At 33.4% G+C, this 18,676-nt stretch overlaps 1 protein-coding gene across 1 annotated transcript in view; it reads right to left on the reverse strand.

Annotated features, from left to right (window-relative positions):
• Window positions 1-18,676, reverse strand: part of LOC118181369 (kinesin-like protein KIF28) — an 89,110-nt gene that overhangs the window by 33,894 nt on the left and 36,540 nt on the right. The window contains exons 11-14 of the mRNA XM_085825082.1: window positions 15,253-15,383; window positions 11,887-12,050; window positions 10,591-10,725; window positions 3,953-4,101 (exon numbers count right to left, since the gene is read on the reverse strand). Coding sequence (XP_085681208.1) covers window positions 3,953-4,101; window positions 10,591-10,725; window positions 11,887-12,050; window positions 15,253-15,383 — 579 coding nt within the window. The remainder of the gene's footprint in view (window positions 1-3,952; window positions 4,102-10,590; window positions 10,726-11,886; window positions 12,051-15,252; window positions 15,384-18,676) is intronic.

Consider the following 18,676-nt stretch of genomic DNA (forward strand, 5'->3'; position numbering starts at 1 on the left):
TTAGTAATTGCAGATCATTTTTCAAAATGGACAGAAATTCTTCCACTTAAATGCGCGTCAGCCAAAACAGTCGCAGATGTATTCTTACACAGATACATTTTAAAATACGGTGCACCGATAAAAGTCATTAGCGATAACGGTAAACAATTTAGCCAAATATTTGAAAACATTTGCACTGGACTTGGCATACGCCATATCAAAATGGTTCCGTATAGACCACAGGCAAACATCGCAGAAAGAGTTAATAAAAATATTGTAAAAATAATTCGAAGTTATGTTAACACACATCACAAGCGCTGGGATGGCTATATAAATGAGTTAGCTTATGCTTTAAGAACAGCAAATCATGATACTACGAGAAAAACTCCAGCAGAATTATTTTTAGGACGGAAGTTAATTACGCCACTAGATAAATTATTCTTTGTGCAACAAAGAGAGGAAGAATTAAAATGAATGTGTTTTGTAGGGTTCTCCACCTACACTTGAATTTTAAGAATGTTAAACATAGCTCATCGAGTTTCAGTGAATCTTTCAACTTCTTAATCAGAAAGTTTGCTGAATCTCAGCTGTATCTTAGAACGCGGTTAAGTTAGTTGCGATTATAGAGCCTCGTAAGTAGTGACTTCGTTATTTATTCATCCTGTCGTTTATTTTTAGTTGTACTTTTCTATTTTGTTACACCGCCGGGTCGGCGTAGTTTGTGAGCGTCAAGTGAACGCAACTGTGATTTCTAAAGTGAAATAAAAAGGGAATTAAACCCTTCTTAAGAGTTTGTGTAATTTACAGTTCATAGCAGCGGCTACTACTGTTGCTGACAAGTTGGGGCCTCCCAACATCATAGCACATAAACGATTTGTAGAGTGTATCATTTTAATATGAATATAATTTGTTCCAATTATCTCTTAAAGTATATTACAGTATGTACAAGCATAATTTTAATATGAATATAATTTGTTCCACTTATCTCTTAAAATATATTACAGTATGTACAAGCATAATTTTAATATGAATATAATTTGTTCCACTTATCTCTTAAAATATATTACAGTATGTACAAGCATAATTTTATTTGCCAGAAAGCTACTAGTGAATGAATACGTTTTATCAATTCCTGAATTCTCAGTTAAAATTTTGTATGACTGGTGTTTAGAATTACTTAAGTCTCGCTACCTGGATATGCAGTGACTAATAAGGTGAACCCCACTATGCCATTTTTGGCACCTCAGTATGCAGTGAAAAGCAGCGACAAATGGATTGCTTTGAAGTTCTAGTTAATTTACGTGTCGTTGGCTACTAGCATCTTAAGGAAGTGTCTAGCGACTATTCGCTGGTCTTCTTACAGCTATAATATATAAGTTCAAAGAAGGGTTAAAATGCCTTTCATTCACTCAAAGAAATGCTAACAGACGTCCCCACTCGGGCTTACAAGAAAGCCTCCATTTGGGCTTAAGACAGAAAACAGGAACCTAAACTTATTCTAACTAGCTAAACATTAACCGAAGCTGTACGAAGATAACTCAAAGATAGAGTTGTCCCGTAATTAAACCTCACTGGCGAATACTAACAGGCTCGTAAGACTACGTCCTATAGGCTTAAAGCAACGACGTGGTTCGAAGGAAAAACATGCTCTACTTAAAATTTCTACGGAAGTGACAAAATTTCTTATTAAATACTGGTTCTACTTTATTTACATAAAAACGCGATACTGAAATCTCATTCTGGTAGGGAGTTGTAGGTGGAAAACAAGAATTTAAAGGAAAGGGTTTCAAAATTAAAAATAATTATTAAAAAATTTAAATGATCCCCACAATTTTAAAAATTATTCTTTTAACGGAAGTTTCCGATTTTAAAGAAATCTTGCAGTTTACTTTATTTAACACATGGAAACGGAAAGCAAAAATCATCCGAATTAAGCAGACAAAACTTCCAACATAGTGGATTAATGGATATACGTAGTATGTCATTAATAAAGTGTTACTATAAAACAGATCCTAAATAACTGCTTGAGAAAAGTAAGAACCACTAAAAACAGTTTATTGTTCAAGCAATTAAAAGCATAATTATTCAGATAACATTTTAAAACATATTAGCAGTAACGTACGTGAAGGGCTGCTAACTTGCCCTCAAGCATCTTTGTCAAAAACAATGAGCTCTGAATGATCAGTAACGCGTATTATAAAAACATGATGAAAATTTGAACATTTTCTCCTTGAAAATTTAGAAAACAAATGAAACAGTTTTTAACCCTCAGTTGGAGGGGCTGGCGTATGGTACAATCTTAGAGAGGCGGCGTATGAAGTACGCCAGGTCATTTTTCGAGCCTCTGCTTCGTGTTTGAAACTATTTAATCTTATACATGGCATTAATAAGGTGATTCTTCATAGTAAAAATGATATAAGAAAAAGAACAACAGAAGAAAAGCAGTAAAGATGGAAACTACGAATTTTTAATTAATTCAAAAAGTGGACGCACTGGACCCGCGAAAGGGCTCCAACTTCTCGTCGATTGTGAGTTCGTCACCTGGTGTATAAAAGTTTTGACAGTTCTGATTGAAAGCTCCAAAAAATTCTCTTAATGCAGCAAGCTTATCAGTTTTTCTTCGCACATACCTTGTTCCTTTATCATCGAATCTAATAGCAGCACACAGGTTTCTGAATCGCTTGAGACCCATGACTCCTTGCAAAATTTCAATTCCAGTACCGTCTTTTGCCCATGCTTCTTCCAAATTGAGTTTTGACATTTTTTTGCACCCTAATAAGAATAAAATTCCTAAAAAGGCCAACATTTCTGCTCTATTAGTATCATACATGCTTCTCTTTGAGATGTTTTGGAGATCATCTGCAGTCCTGTTACATTTAAGATAAATATTTGTATATTGTACGATAGCATCAATCATTTATGATTTTCTGAAAAGCAGAAAGCTCATCATTTATATCGTCACAAGTTTTGGCACTTGGACATATTTTTTTCCTCAAATTTTTTCGAGGCGTTCTGGTAAATTTGCTCTTGAGGGGAACTTTAATCCACTTATAAGTTTCCTTTCCTTCTTTCAGAAATTTTCCTCCAACTTTCTTCTTTTTGTAAATTGTTTTTACAAAAAAGACCTCATATTTTAAATCTGTCATGTCATTTTCAATATCACTAAAATCGTCATTTGTTGCGGACACATCGTTTGAGGAAGGAAAATGAGGATATTTAGAAACATTTCCCTCAATTTCTGAGTCACTTTCATGATCAGAATGTTCGATGACTTCCGATTCATCGACATGAGTTGAGTTATCCAAATATTCGTAGTCTTCATCAACCGAGACTTCTTCTAAAACGCGCAAATAATCTTCAGGAGGTACAATATTCTTTCTGTACATACTTGGAGGAGCGGCGTACTGCGTTCGCCTACGCGACATGTTCACAATAACTGATTTCGAAAGGAAGGCGAAAACCAGACTGACCAGAAATACCAGGTGCATTGCACTCATGAAATGTTTCTAGGAGGGTAGAGGAAGGGAGGAAGCTCAGGAAGGGGTTGTCAATAAATTACAGCCCAAAAGATGGCATTAGCGTACTCTGTACGCCGGCCCCTCCATTGCAGGGTTAAAATTAGAAGCTATGCCATTGGAAGGAACATAGTATATAGGATCTTGTAAATAGCTAAACATTTATAACTCTTTCGAAAAAATATCTACCTTTAAATTTAATTTATGTTTATTGCAATGAACTTTTGGCCATAAATGGAATATAACTGCTTTAGCAATTTTTGTATTTTATTGCATCTGAGCTACTATATTTTATACTTACCGGAAATACCAGAAGACTTTATTAGTATAATACTGTTAGTCTGTTTTTCCATATCGATATCTGCTTGGATTAATTTTGTAGACAGGTGTACAGTTTTCTTAAATTTAATTATTTTATGCTATTAAATTTCGTTTTATTACCTCTAAAATTGAATTACCTCTAGAATTATCATCTGTAATATTAATTCCAGCTTTTCCAGCTATTTCTTCTTGAGCCATTTCGTAAGTGATTTCTGGATATTTCCTGCCCCTCGTTGCCTTTTCACTGTCTTGATATATATACAGTTGCGTCGTTCCAAACATAATTCTAAAATATGGTAAAATCATGTGAAGTTGTAATCTTATAAAGTTGGATTTGATTAAATATATATTTTTTTGCACTTGAATTTAATTATTTAAAGGAACTTTTGTTTTGCAAATTATAATTCTAAACTGTAATAAAAGTCTACATTCAATAAAAGTTAATCATGTTCGCATATATGCAGTGTAAAGAAATTTTGGAACTAACTAATCATTTAACTTTTAAGGTAGTATATAAAAAACACAAACCAATTATCGTGATAAATACTAGATTGTTTGCTTCGCAAACGATTATTATTTTTTTTCGCTCTCTAGGTATCATACTGGATCATTATCAAAACTAACAGAAACTCATATGAAACAGTTTTCATATTTTTTAGTGTTAAACAAAAGATCAGCTATAAGACACTAAATATTATATCATGAAGTCTTATTAAAATTAAAAGTACATTTTCTAGAATTAGAGCAAACGAAAATTTAAGCAGCTTTGTGTGATAATAAATATTTTTTAAAGTATTTCAAGAAGTATTAAAATTAAAAGTATTACAACGAATTTTATTTTTTTACATTAAAACATTATTTTCAGACATAATCTTTTTAATTACACTTCCACCTGCTTACCAAAAAAGGAAATATTGTGAGGTTCAGTTCAGTTCGTTCCACATGAAAGCAATAGCAAATAGTACCAGAATAAGCATATTTCTACAATTTTTTAAAAAAATCCGAATTTCATACAGAGAGATTATAGAATGCTAAGTAAACGACTGAAACTGGGCAGCCACAAGCATTTGGAGAAAAGTATTGTTTTGCAAATAAGTGAGCATCACGAATATTATTTTCAATATTAACATTTTCTTTGTTGCCTTGTAAGGATCTTAAGTTTTACTAACGTTTATTTTATTTTAAATCTTTACTATCACTTCTTATTTTCTACTTCCGGCCAGAATTAAAAGCTTTAACTTATTTATGCAAATTTGTCTGGCGAACGCCAAGTACTTAAGTTGTGGCTTTTTGCCAAGGAAGAGAGAGGAAGGAGTTAGTCGAAGCAGGCCGCTTGCCTTAGCAGTTTTACTCGGTTGCTGGTTGCCTTCCAGGCCAGAGGTGTAATCCTCTTGATAATTTTAAACGTATTGTAGTGTTAACAGTTCTCTGTACTACATACGGCTTCCTGTTAATATACGGCCAATCTTCCACGTAGGCCCTTGTTTATTATTCCAAAGTTAAGTTAGAGTTTAGTTAATATTTTTATATTTTTACGTTCAGACCACAAGTGGTTAGTCTCTGTATTCCGAAGTTCGGAAATTATTGTAAAGAGTGAAAAATAAAGGGTTTCGTATACCCTTCCTGTGTATCTTGTCTACTTCCCACATTTATTGAACATAGCTTCAGTAAGCTCCCTGTTCCGAGTCAGGTCTTTGCATGTTCCCAAAGCAAGTAAAGAGAAACACTGAACCTGATAGCCTTATGGAAGGAAATTTGCTTCCGTACGGTAGTAATAATCCGAAGAATAGTCCCTGTATTTCATTGTATGTTCACATGTGTTGATGTTGTTATCAGTCCCCCTAATTTGAACAGATAAGCAGAACAGATCCACGAATTTTATTGTGTCCAAGAGATGACAATTATAATAGTGTTGTTTTTAGCATTAGGTGCTCTGCAGGTGACAATACAAGCATTCCCCGCTTCATCGCAGAGTTTTCTAATGTCCTCATCCAAAGGTATTCTATTTCTCCTCTCTTTCTGCCAAGTTCTCCAGACTACGCTCAGACGTTCTGAAACTTTTTGTTTCCGTAGACCATTTGCCAATATTTCCTGTTTTTCGTACATCCCTTATTAGAGGTCGTTCCAAAACCAGTCAGGCAGTTTACAATCGATCGCTTAAAACAGAATGAAACTGAGGTTAAGTTTCATCCAACGCGTGCCAGAACACATACGTGAAAGGTAAAAGTATAGAGATGTCATCCCGTGTCAAAGGCGAAATTTACTTACCAGTGAGAAATATCAGGTAAAAATTTGCACTGAGTGGAACGCTGCATTTATACCGAAGTTTTAAAAATTCATCAAATTCATCCATGTTTTAGACAGCTGATACAGAGCTACTGATACGGTTGATTTGATAGGGTTTACTGTAGAGAAGTTTTGCAATGAAAAATATGTGATGTTTTATTCATATACGTTTAGTTATCGAATCGGCACAAAATACAAATCTCGCAACATTCTTGCATAAAATAGGTACACAAAAAAAAAACCGATGCTTTTAATGGGAGGAATGAACCTAATGCTCTAAACCTTTTTTGCGATAGTCCATAATGCAGGATAAATAACATGTATGCCGCTTTGAAGCTAGAGTTGCTGATATCCTTCTTAAACTACACTTCAAGTTCTTCATTAGTATTTATTATAATCAGATCTTGTAAAATGACATCCAATTCTTCAGAGTGTCCCGAATGAATTGATAATCAGCTGTGGTATTTCCATAGGAGTTTAATCCACTGTGCTATTTTCAGTGTCTAAACATCCGCAAGCCTGATATTAACATTTGTGTGAAGGGCATTTAAATATTAAAAGCAGCCTAACGTCATTATCCTGGTAGTATGTCTGTGGCAAATTGGAAAACTGGGAACCCCCGTCAGATCTTTTGCTTCAGTAGGTTAATTCTGAGAAGAAAAGTTATAATGATGGAGTTGTTTTTTTAAACTAAATTTAGACTTCCATCCTGTAATTGCAAGGTAACTTATTAAATTTAGTAAACAAATCTGGTAAATAAGCATTGTCTAGTTTCCACTCGGTTAAATTTTCTTTTAATATGAGATCTTTATCGTCCCCAAACTCTAAAGCAGTCTCTAAAAATATTAAAAAACTTGTAACAGAATTATGTTTTTTTAATACTACAGTAAAAACTTGTAGTATTAAAAAAACATAATTCTTTTGACAGTCAGCGTACTTCTATTTAAATGAGTAATAAATGAAAGTTCTCGTCATTTTCTTCATACAAATGCGATCCAGACTTCGGGACCCTTATTTACATCTTATGTAACGATACTTTTTTTGTTAACACGAACCGCTTGCAGGTCGTAATGGATCCCTGGGATCCATAAAGAACATGTTGGGAATCTATGGTCTAGAAAGTATTTGAAATGCTTCCATGTTTCAAAGACCTTATGCACTTTCAAATAACCATACCATCTCCGGAAGCATATTTCACAAGTGCACATCAGCGTAGCTACTGAGGGAGGGGTTTCGAAAATGGACCAATGAGCTGCTATTGCTCTTGACGTTAAATTTTCATGCATGTGAGCCTATGTTGTTTACGCTTTAATTTGCATTTGTTTCGCAGTTATAAATATATGGCGTAATAGTAGAAAATCTCGTAGTGCTTTCGTTTTTTTGAGTTTGATTAATGGCTGACATTTCACTTTCGCGATTTTTATCACGCATTAATATTAGGATTGATGTTCACGGCATATTATGTGGATTAAAAGAATTCAAGTGCATATTTTTTTTAATTGAGCTGAGAATGACTGAAAGTGTTACAATGAATCTAGTGTTAATTCTTATTTCAGTGCTCGAATTCTTTTGATTTTAAAGTGTAAGATTCAGAATACATATGATCTGATTATATCCATTGTTAACATTAAAAATGATATGTGAATAAATTGAATATACTCGTTGTGGATACAATAAATTCACTCTGTTTCATGAGTAATTCTTGTGTACACACTACATTTAAGAGTTAGCAGTTATTAAATGTGAAATTTAACACACTAAATATATTCGAATACAAATTAGTAAAGTTCACTTAGAATAAAATTCTGCATTGGTTATTATTATAGAATATCTTTTTCATATAGACTGCAATAAAAAGTGCTGACTTCTATTTACATATATAATTGGTGTAAATATTTTTCTCATACGCATAATTTTATGTAAAGATTGCATTTGGGCTCAGGTCTTCATCACATATTTCTTTCTTCATTTTATTTACCGCTTATTAAGTAATATTTCACATCGATATTTTTGCGAAGTATCCAACATGTATTTGCATTTATTTCAAGCAGGTAGTGAGTGATTCAAGCAGGTTCAATGTTCCGCCTTGTTTGCTTTGTGAACATTCACGAACCTGACTCGGAACAGGGAGCTTACTAAAGCTATGTCCAATAAATGTGGGAAGTAGACAAGATACACAGGAAGGGTATACGAAACCCTTTATTTTTCACTCTTTACAATAATTTCCGTACTTCGGAATACAGAGACCAACTACTTGTGGTCTGAACGTAAGAATATAAAAATATTAACTAAACTTTAACTTAAATTTGGAATAATAAACAAGGGCCTACGTGGAAGATTGGCCGTATATTAACAGGAAGCCGTATGTAGTACAGAGAACTGTTAACACTACAATACGTTTAAAATTAACAAGAGGATTAAACCTCTGGCCTGGAAGGCAACCAGCAACCGAGTAATACTGCTAAGGCAAGCGGCCTGCTTCGACTAACTCCTTCCTCTCTCTTGCTTGGCAAAAAGCCACACTTAAGTACTTGGCGTTCGCCAGACAAATTTGCATAAATAAGTTAAAGCTTTTAATTCTGGCCGGAAGTAGAAAATAAGAAGTGATAGTAAAGATTTAAAATAAAAATAAACGTTAGTAAAACTTAAGATCCTTACAGTGAAATCTTCAGAAATTCCTATAATTGATTTAACTTCGCAATGCAAAGTTTCAGAAGCAATCGACGATGCTTTAGTTATTTTGTTCAGAAAATTATGTGGCGGACATGCGAAAGGTCATGTGACATGACAGAAATATTACTGGATGCTCATTGGTTCATCCTAGAAGCCACTCCCTCGGTGACTACACAGATGTGCACTTGTGAAATATGCTCTCCGGAATCTGAAGCCCGCTCACAAGTCTATGGCAATCGACTCGCTTACCACAGGTCACGTCAGGTTGAAGTACAGTGGACACCCAATGGGTAACCATAGGTGATCTGGATATAATCCAACTGCACTAACTATATGGACCTCAACACACCGCCAGGCCTCCAAGGATCCCTCCGAGTACCTTAATATGTTTTACAATTGGTGCTTTTCATACTTACAAAAATTTGGATTGGATGTTATCTTTCACATATTTAAATTTAGAACAGGTGGTGTCCTTAGCCAAACGCCATGAGAGCACAGCGGCATCTTCATGAGTTCACGTCTTTCTTAGCTCTTGTGAAAGTATCATTAACAAACTCTAATTCTGGAAAAATGCGCATTCAGCGACTTTCCTGGAAATGAGATGTTCTTTGATAAATAGCAGAGTATAGCCTTTTGCTGCAAAATGGCGAATCCTTTTCTCTGCCTCACATAAAAACAAAGAAATTTCTAAAACGTGCCTTTAAGTGATTGTGTTAGTGTGTTAGTTAAGTGTGAGTTAATGAACTTTAATTACGATATGGAATGAAATTTCACGAGAATATGAATAATGTATTTATGACATCTAAAAACGTTTAAATTATACTTATCTGACAATTTTTTTGGCATACCATTTGTAACGACATTATAAATCAAAGAACATTACACACTGTTCAATAAGAAAAGAATATCATCGAATGGTATTTAAAAAAAGTAACATCCAGCTATTCTAATTTATTTACTAACCGACCTGTCAAGATCCAAAAATGCCATCAAGTATTGCAAATTTGGAAATTAAATATCTGATCAATTTGTTTCGTTCAGGAATCAAACATTTCTTTATTATATTATTATTATTATTTAAAATTTTTATAATGAGGAAAACATTTTCTAAAATTTACATATAGGGACTGGAAGACTGCATAAAAAGTTAAATTTCATAATTTTTATAAAACTGATTTTTCAAATTTAAATATAGCCAAGCATGAACATTTGCTTGATTTAAAACATTTTTGAAACTGAATGTCCTGAGGATATCCTGGGACGTGACATTAAGCTCTCTAGAGGACGTGTTTAGGAGGTTAGGGAGATATTTCAGGATATTCTGAAGATGTGCTCTTTAAACGCGAACATCTTGATGATATTGCAAAAATGTTTTGTGCTATGTGCGATACGTCTTAAGCAAACTGTTGAGGAAATAAAGGTCGGATAAGGACTTTTATTGCATTTCTTCCAGCAACATTAATTGATACTCATTTTATGATACATTTTATATGCTAATTATTCTTTTTGATTTGACATTTCTCACTTTTTATTCACAGCAAAGCAAAATTTACATTTCTTACCTCGTGTTCATTTCTCAACCCCCAAGCTAGTCATACTTAAGTAAGTTTGATATATGCTTTTTTAACGTGTTTAATTCAATCAAGCAAGTTAACATATCTGTACGTTTTCATAATTTCCGTTTCCCGAAAAGCACCATGCATTGCGATGCAGATATTAAAAAATATTACATACAGCATACACACATACCTGCGAATTTCGATATGATTTAATGAATCGTATTAAAATTGATAATATTCTAATTTCGATACTGAACCTGTCATTGTGATTCAAAACCGACTGGCTTGTGACTGGATCACCGTTTAGCAGAATCCTTGCTTCTGGAGAACCTTTCTCAATTATGATCTGCCCTTCATCATGTACATGAATGATGGCATGGTTTTCTTGAATGCTACAGAAATGAAATTCAATTATTAACACATCACATAAAAAGAAAGAATATCATTTATTGATCGTTACGATGTGAGACAATATAGTGTATTATTTTAGAATTTTCACAATGAATATTGTAACAGCTACATTATCATGAAATTTGAGCATAGGGATTTTCCAATGCACTTCATATATTTTTCATTTTATGATTGAACTGAAGTAGTTTGTCCTACACTTTTGTGATAGCAGTGTGCATTAGGGGATGACTATATTGCAGATTTCTCTTTGATTTAATTACTATTAGTTAATGATAACAAAATAATTCTTGATTTAATGACACCTGAAATATTTTTCCAACTTTAACTGTGAAACGCAATTGATTATCATTCCATTTCAAAAGTAAATGAATTAAACTCATAAAGGCATTAAATAAAAATTAATCATTAAATAGTGATGAAGTTTAGTTTAAGTCAGCTGAATATGGAAAAGCACACAAGGGTTATCAAATTTACAAACTGAAACTTTCTAAGAGAAACTGCCTTGTATTCACTTCATATATGGAGAAAATTATGAGAGCCGGAGCAAAAAGCATGCAATAAGGAATTACTTCGATTATGAATGTGGGGAAAAAATTCAACTTTCCGCTAGTTTTGTGGAGAATCATGGATGAAATGAAATATGATACTTGCGATTTTGAGTCACTGTATACTTTTTTTATTTAAAAAAAAATTACTCTTTCTGTCATTTTTTTAATTACTCGGACCATCAATCAAGAAATATTCACAAGCTAAGGATTTTAGAATAATTCAAATGAAATATTACGTGTTTCACTTTTTGATTTCTTTTTGTGGTAATTATAATTTCTAGAAAGTTCTTTTTTTCTTTTCCCAGTTCTTCTCTCCTCTTTTCTTATAATATGTCCTTACATTTTCCAGTGATTAAGCAAATATGAAATAAGAAGGCATTTGGTATAAAGTGACTTTTCTGAATTTAAAAATTAAAATAAAATAAGAGATAATGCAGTGGTGTATATTTAAAGGATGCCTTATTCAGTAAATATTTGCGAGAATTTCAAGAAATGAATACAGCTTGCAATGATTTTTGTCTAGAAATATTCAGTGCTATATTAAATCGATACACTTGGAATTCAGGAAATAAATGTGTTATTCTATGCTCATACCTAGGCCCTAAGAGTATAATATCAGAGTTATCTTCTTTTCCAATAGTATTTGCTCCCTTATTTAAAATGTGTAGAATTTTTCCAGACAGTTGAGGATCAAAATTAAGATTTGAAAGATGAGGATGCTGCTTTTTAAGTTCTTCAAGTTTCGCTCTGTTTTCATCCTGCAATGAAATGAGTTAATCATTAGAAGAATTTACAAAATAAGCATTATTTTTAAAACTAAAGAGGAAGAAACATACATTTTGTATGAATAAGCCTGCTTTTCGTGTAATAATTTGTTTTCCTACCGTGATTGTTTATTATTATTATTTATTGTTTTTAACAAGTTGTTTATGTTTTTCCTTTAAATTTAGTAATAATATAATTTCAATTACGGGTTTGGTTCTAAAATTTTATTTTAAACGGAATTTAAATGTAAAATTCTTCCTATAAAAGTTTTATTTTCATTATTCTTTGCGGCGATGCGAGTTTGAATTCTTGTTTTTCATTTTCACCTCCTATTTATTTTCACTCACAAAAAATGAAGGTTGTTCCCAAGTGTGATCAACTCTTGATGTGAGATTGTTTTTCTTAAATGCGATTAATTTCGGTTATCTGATTCAATTTAACCACCATATACTGTTCTCTGTGTGAGAAAAATAATTATTTCTCTTCTGATTTTAAATCTGCATATTTTACAAAATGGTAATTAAATATTATTATTTTAATCACCCATATCCCATAATAATGGTACAAAGAGAATATTTAAAAGAGATCGGCGAATGCAGTTGTAAGTTATATTGGAGTTCAAAATTATGAAACCTTCAGTCAAAATCAATGTTTCATGTCATCTGGTACAGTGAAACCTCGAGACACAAGCACCTCTATATACGAGAAAATCGAAATACGAGGAAAGTATGAGCAAAAAATTCGTCTGGGCAATGAGCAGGCTGTTGATATGCATAACGCCATTTCGCGATCCGGCTCGACTCTGGAAATCCCCTCTTCAGATCACTCAGTGTTCTTTGATCTACGTATTTGTACGCTTGTAAGTTAATTGTTTATTACATTATTATTGTTTGTTTATTACATCTGATAGTGCGGCAAAGAAAAATAAGGAAGCCATGGCCGTGGCTGTTGAAATTAAGAAAGAAATCATAGGTAAATGCAAGCGTAGTATAAGTGACGGAATTGACGAAGACTTACGGCCTTTCGACATCGACTATCTACACTTTTCTGAAGAAACAAGAAGAAATTAAGAAACTTTATGTAGCCAAAGAGGTTACCGTTACTTTCAAGAACCATCTAAAACTCCTAGAAGATGTTGAGAAACTGTTGTTGGTGGTGATTGACGAGAAGCAGTTAAAAGGCGTTCGGTGTCGTAAGATATCATAAAGGCAAACTACGGTTATATTGTTTACCAGTGTTAATTAATAGAAAAAATTATTTTCATGTTGATATTTTTGGTGCGGAACGGATTAAGTGGATTTCCATTATTTTCAGTGGGGAAGTTTGTTTCTAGATACGAGAAATTCCTATACGAGCCCTCTGGAACGAATTAAATTCGTATTTCGAGGTTCCACTGTATTTGCTTTAACACATCTTTCAAATTTTAGGTTAGCGTAATTACTGCGAATTATAACTATTTTTCTAAATTGATCCACTAATCGAAATCAATTGTTTTATTTCAATTGATTATCAATACATTGTAAAAGTAACGTGAAAATAAAGAGTTCCTAAGAAAAAGTTGCCGAAAGGTGCAATTAATTTAGCTGAAATCAATTCAAGTGCAACAGAATGACCATATCAAGAGTTTGGAAACATGGTTACGAAATTAATTGTCAAGTTGAATCTTATGTGATGCATACAAAACTTTCACAAGATTTCGCAGAAAATTCAGGCTTCCCCTTTGTAAGTTCAATAACCTCTTGTAATATTTGCACTAAATTCATAATTTTTGTGCTTTTAAAATAATTTCAGCATCCATATATATATTTTATTTATCCGTGGATAATTTCTACGATGGAAGTTTCATCAGTGTATAAGTATTCTTTATGCCATAGTTCCTTTCTGCATGCACAACAGAGTTAATGAAATTAAGGTCAAATATAAATAACACTCGTTAGCGGTCATTTTATTAAGTGCATAATTTATCCTTGTTTTATACTCTATTGTATGAGCTTTACGAAGACGGAATTATTCCTTTCAAAATATTTCTTTCACCTGCAGACATTTTTATAATATTAAAATTATGTTTCCTCATTTTTATCGTTATGTTTCTTTTATTTTTTTCATGTAATGCTGTCAAATGAAAATATTTACACTTATGTTTGAAATCTAAAAAATCTATAACAAACACAGTTTCACTTGAATACACATAATCCTCAAGCGGCGACGCCGTATATATACGGCCTAGAATATTTTTTGTGATATCTGTAAGAACGTATATATACGTGCATATTAATATATGCCAAAGAAATTAAAACAATATATCAAAATAAAACAAATCCAGGTATGAAATACCATGAGAGTTTTTACATTAAACTAAAAAAAATAACTTGTTCTCATAGTAGTTTTGGGAAATTTGCATTTTCTTAGCGAAAATCCTGGCCGCTTAGAGTGTTAAATATAGGATTTCTTAAACGCACTAGCTGATTTTGATGCACTTCATGTGCTGATTTATATGAGAACTATTGGAAAAGAAACGAGTTTGCGAAATACATAATTCATGCATTCTTAAGTATTTTAGTGTGCTCTTTATAAAAGTGCAATCAGAATATTTCCTATCACACACAGTTTCTTTTGTAACATGAAATCATTCTTCCTAACTATTATAGTTGCTATTGCTTTCCTTCATGCGATTATTGAATTATCCTGGTGATGGAAATGTACATGATAGATTTGAAATTAGGGGAGAAAATTATAAGGAAGCATTTAACAAGAAAATTATTAAATCTGTATTAAAGTATTAAAGTCAATACTTTTAGGCTATAAACGCATTTGCATTTTTTTTTTAAATAAGGCCTTAGAAGTAACATTCAAAATGTTGCTTATATAGAGTATCTTAAGCTACTCACTTCTTCTTTTGCATTTAATGTCTATTATATGCATGTAAATGGAATTTAAAAGACATTTTCTAATTTTTTTAAAGGTGCGAAAAATTATAATTATATGTACGCTGTAAGCTTCAATAAATTACTCTTTACTCAAATGAGAAGGTCGATAATAGAATGATGAAATTCTGACAAATATCATCTAGTTGCGCTAGTTGGAAGAAGTGCAGAGTGAAAACATCCTGACGAGTTATATTTTTAGTAGAGCTAAAATTATGATTATTTTGGCCGAAAAGCTTAAATTTATAAGCAGAAATCTCTTTTGACTCACCGCTTTTTGAGCTTGGCGGGCTAATCGTAATTTCTCTTCGTATGTCTGTTTAATTTGTTGTAATTCTCTTTCATTTTCAGCCATGGCTGCTTTCATTTCTTCTTCCCACCTGCTTCTGTGTTTCACGACCTCTGAAAAAGTAAGAAAAAGTCTTGAAATGTAACAAATCACGTATTATCTTACTTTTATTCGTAATAAAATTAAAGCTTAATAATCTAAGCGTGAATGGATTAGGTATAAAGATGTACCGTCATTTCAAGAATGTGAGTTTAACATGCTATGATTAGAAATGAATTATTTCACACAGGTTAGTAAGGGCTTGAAATCTACTACGCACTAGTTAGCGAAAAACATATTAAATTTTAATCTTGTTAGAAATATAAAAAGATTTAAAAGAAGGAAACGAGTCTGAAATTCACTGGTTTAAAAGTTTTTCAACAGGAAGATTAGGCATATAACATCAGGCTTCATCAGACTTGTCCTCACCTTATTTATATTGGGGCAATTTGTATAGTGCTCATATCACTTTCTATTTAGTTGTGTCTTTTGCATCAACTCATGCTAGGAATAAAATTGCTGGAATTATTTTGAATACTACATAGCGTCATTAAATTGAATCAAAGCCTTTAAGGGGAGAAAGACAGAACGCCATAATTGCTACAGTTGGTTTTCAGGAATGTGGACATTAAGAGGAACGAATCTACAAATACCTCCACCCCGGGTCTAGGACTTTTCACCGTCGCCGTTTCGTCAGCTGGTCGTTTCGCCGTCTGGATGTTTCGCCGTCAAGACATATTTTTCTTTATATGACTATATTATATCTTGCCGTATTATATTCGTGTTAAATTTACTTAATTTAATAAATCCATTTACCTTTCGTATACTTAATAAAGGTTGCTTGTAACATATATAGTTATTTCTGAGATATAAAAAAATTACACATAGATAGTTGGAAAATTATGTCAATATCAAAGAGAACTGGGGATAAACTTCTGATATAACAGAAGATATATTATCAATTTTAAAATTATGCGATTACAATATTTACATAATTCGCCAAAGTTTCTTGAAATTTTAATCGCCTAGTTCAGAGAAATCACTCATACAAGCAGGAAATTTACATTTTTATAAAATGTGAAGGCAAAACGGAATTACTTTGGAATCTTGCCAGCACATTACTCTCTTAAAATTAATAAGTCATGTGTAACGGTGTATTTGTATAAAACTATAGATAAAAACCCTTTATATATCATCTTGTATAAAATTTTATATAAAATGCTTGTTAAATTAAATTAAATTATTAAACTAAACAGAGTTATTAATTTAAATCAACTTAATATAACACGGCAAGCTACAGGGGTTGGACAAAAATATGGAAACACCTTTAAAAAAAACATGTTTCTTTGCTTAATATGGTGTAGAAAACCCGTTGGCATCCAAAACAGCTTGCAGTCTTCTCGGAATGGATAAATACAGTTTCTGTATGTTTGCCAAGGGAATATTATACCATTCTTCCTGCAAAACGGTGGCAAGTTCAGATAACGATGTTGGCGGTGGATAACGAGAACGCACTTTCCGTTCCAATGTAGACCACAAAGGTTAGATAATATTCAGGTCTGGTGACTGTGGTGGCCAGGGAAGATGGGACAACTCATCCTCGTGCTCAGAAAACCAGTGCTGGACAATGTGAGCTGTGTGAACAGGGGCTTTGTCGTCTTGGAAGACACCATCACCATCGGGGAACAAAGTTTGTACCATGGGATGAACTTGATCGGCCAAAATGTTCACATAAGTCTTGGCAGTCATGTGCCCTGATACAGTTATCATGGGGCTAGCAGAGAACTACGATATGGCTGCCCAAACCATAACAGACCCCCGCCATGTTTCACTCTTGGCAACAAGCAGTCTGTATTATAGGCTTGAGATGGAGTTCTCCAGACGTAAACTCGGCCAGAAATGGGAAACAATGTGAAAGAAGACTCGTCAGACCATATTACTCGCTCCCACTGCTCTATAGTCCAGGCTTTATGACTTAAACACCACCTTTTCCTGTTACGGGCATTAGCATCACTGATGAGTGGCTTCTCAATTGCAGCACGGCCAGCAATTCCCTGTTTAATGAAGCTCCCTTCTAATTGTTTTGGTACTCACAGGGTTCGGTAACACAACATTCATTTTAGCAGTAACTTTTGCAGCTGTGGTCTTCTTATTTTTCGTCACAATTGCCCTTAATGATCGTCTGTCACGATCACTCAGGACACACTTTCGTCCGCGCTGTGATTTAGCAGATGATGTTTTTCCGCTTTTCAAATATGCGGAATAAAACTTCGATACAGTACCTCTTGAAACACTAAACACCTCGGCCACCTTGCTTACGGAAGCACCTACCATACGTGCTCCAACAATTTACCCACGTTCGAAGTCTGTTAACTCTGACATAATGCAATGACAACCTCACATAACAGTACTCCGACATCAACTGAACTGTTTAGCACATTTACGAAGTTGTATAGGTGGCGTCAGTAGTCAAAAACGCCAGCGCCACCTACATATTTCATTAAAATCAATCTTTCTTTTCAAACATGCATTTCACAAGGTGTTTCCATATTTTTGTCCATCCACTGTATATCACGGGGAAACGGTCCAACGGCTACGGCGAATAGTCCCATTTCCCCCGCCCTATCTGCCAAAATGTAAAGATTACCTATCTCTCATTAAAATGCGAAAAGTAATCGATCAGAGACTGCTCTCGCTTAAAAAAAAAAAGAAATGTGAAATTTGTAATTAAAATTTTACTGACATTTATGTTTATTTCCAATATTCTTTGTCTCAAGCAGCAGGTGAAACTTAATCAAACAATCTGGAACTTGCTGTTCCCAGGGTACTGTCGTCTTACTGCAGAATCTGCTCGCTGAGCAGTAATTAGAGCTACTGTGGGTTTTGCAGAGTATGGTTAAGTGTTAGAAAGTTATCTAGTTTCATTTCTATGGTAGAGCGTCTCATATTTTGGGAAAGTTTTGTTGCTGTAATTTTTCTAAACTGTAGTAGCTATTACAGAATTCAAACAACAAAAATCATCATATTTTCAAACTAACGCTGATTTTTGTTGTTTGACTTCTGAATTAGTATTTGTTGGGCTTGTTATTGTGTCTTAACTGTAGTAGGTATATTTGTAAGTTGACAAGAAGTTTGAAAGTTTAGCTCCTTCCTATATTTAATTGCATTACTCAACACGTCGTCACTAATAACGTTCGCCTTAGATTTTAACTTGACTCCTATCTTGTGTGTTAGGAGCTAAGAAGTGTTAGGCGGTAGGTTATTCATCTCTGCAAGTAACCTCTGGATCAACCGTTAGATATGAGGATAAGCAGTCCAAAGTTAGTTTTGACGTCTTAGAAGGTATTAGGTTAGGAATAAGCTTAAC

Source organism: Stegodyphus dumicola, chromosome 10 (genome assembly GCF_044657685.1).
Source record: "Stegodyphus dumicola isolate Sdum_Otavi_A_Nest chromosome 10, ASM4465768v1".
Lineage (NCBI taxonomy): Eukaryota > Metazoa > Arthropoda > Arachnida > Araneae > Eresidae > Stegodyphus > Stegodyphus dumicola.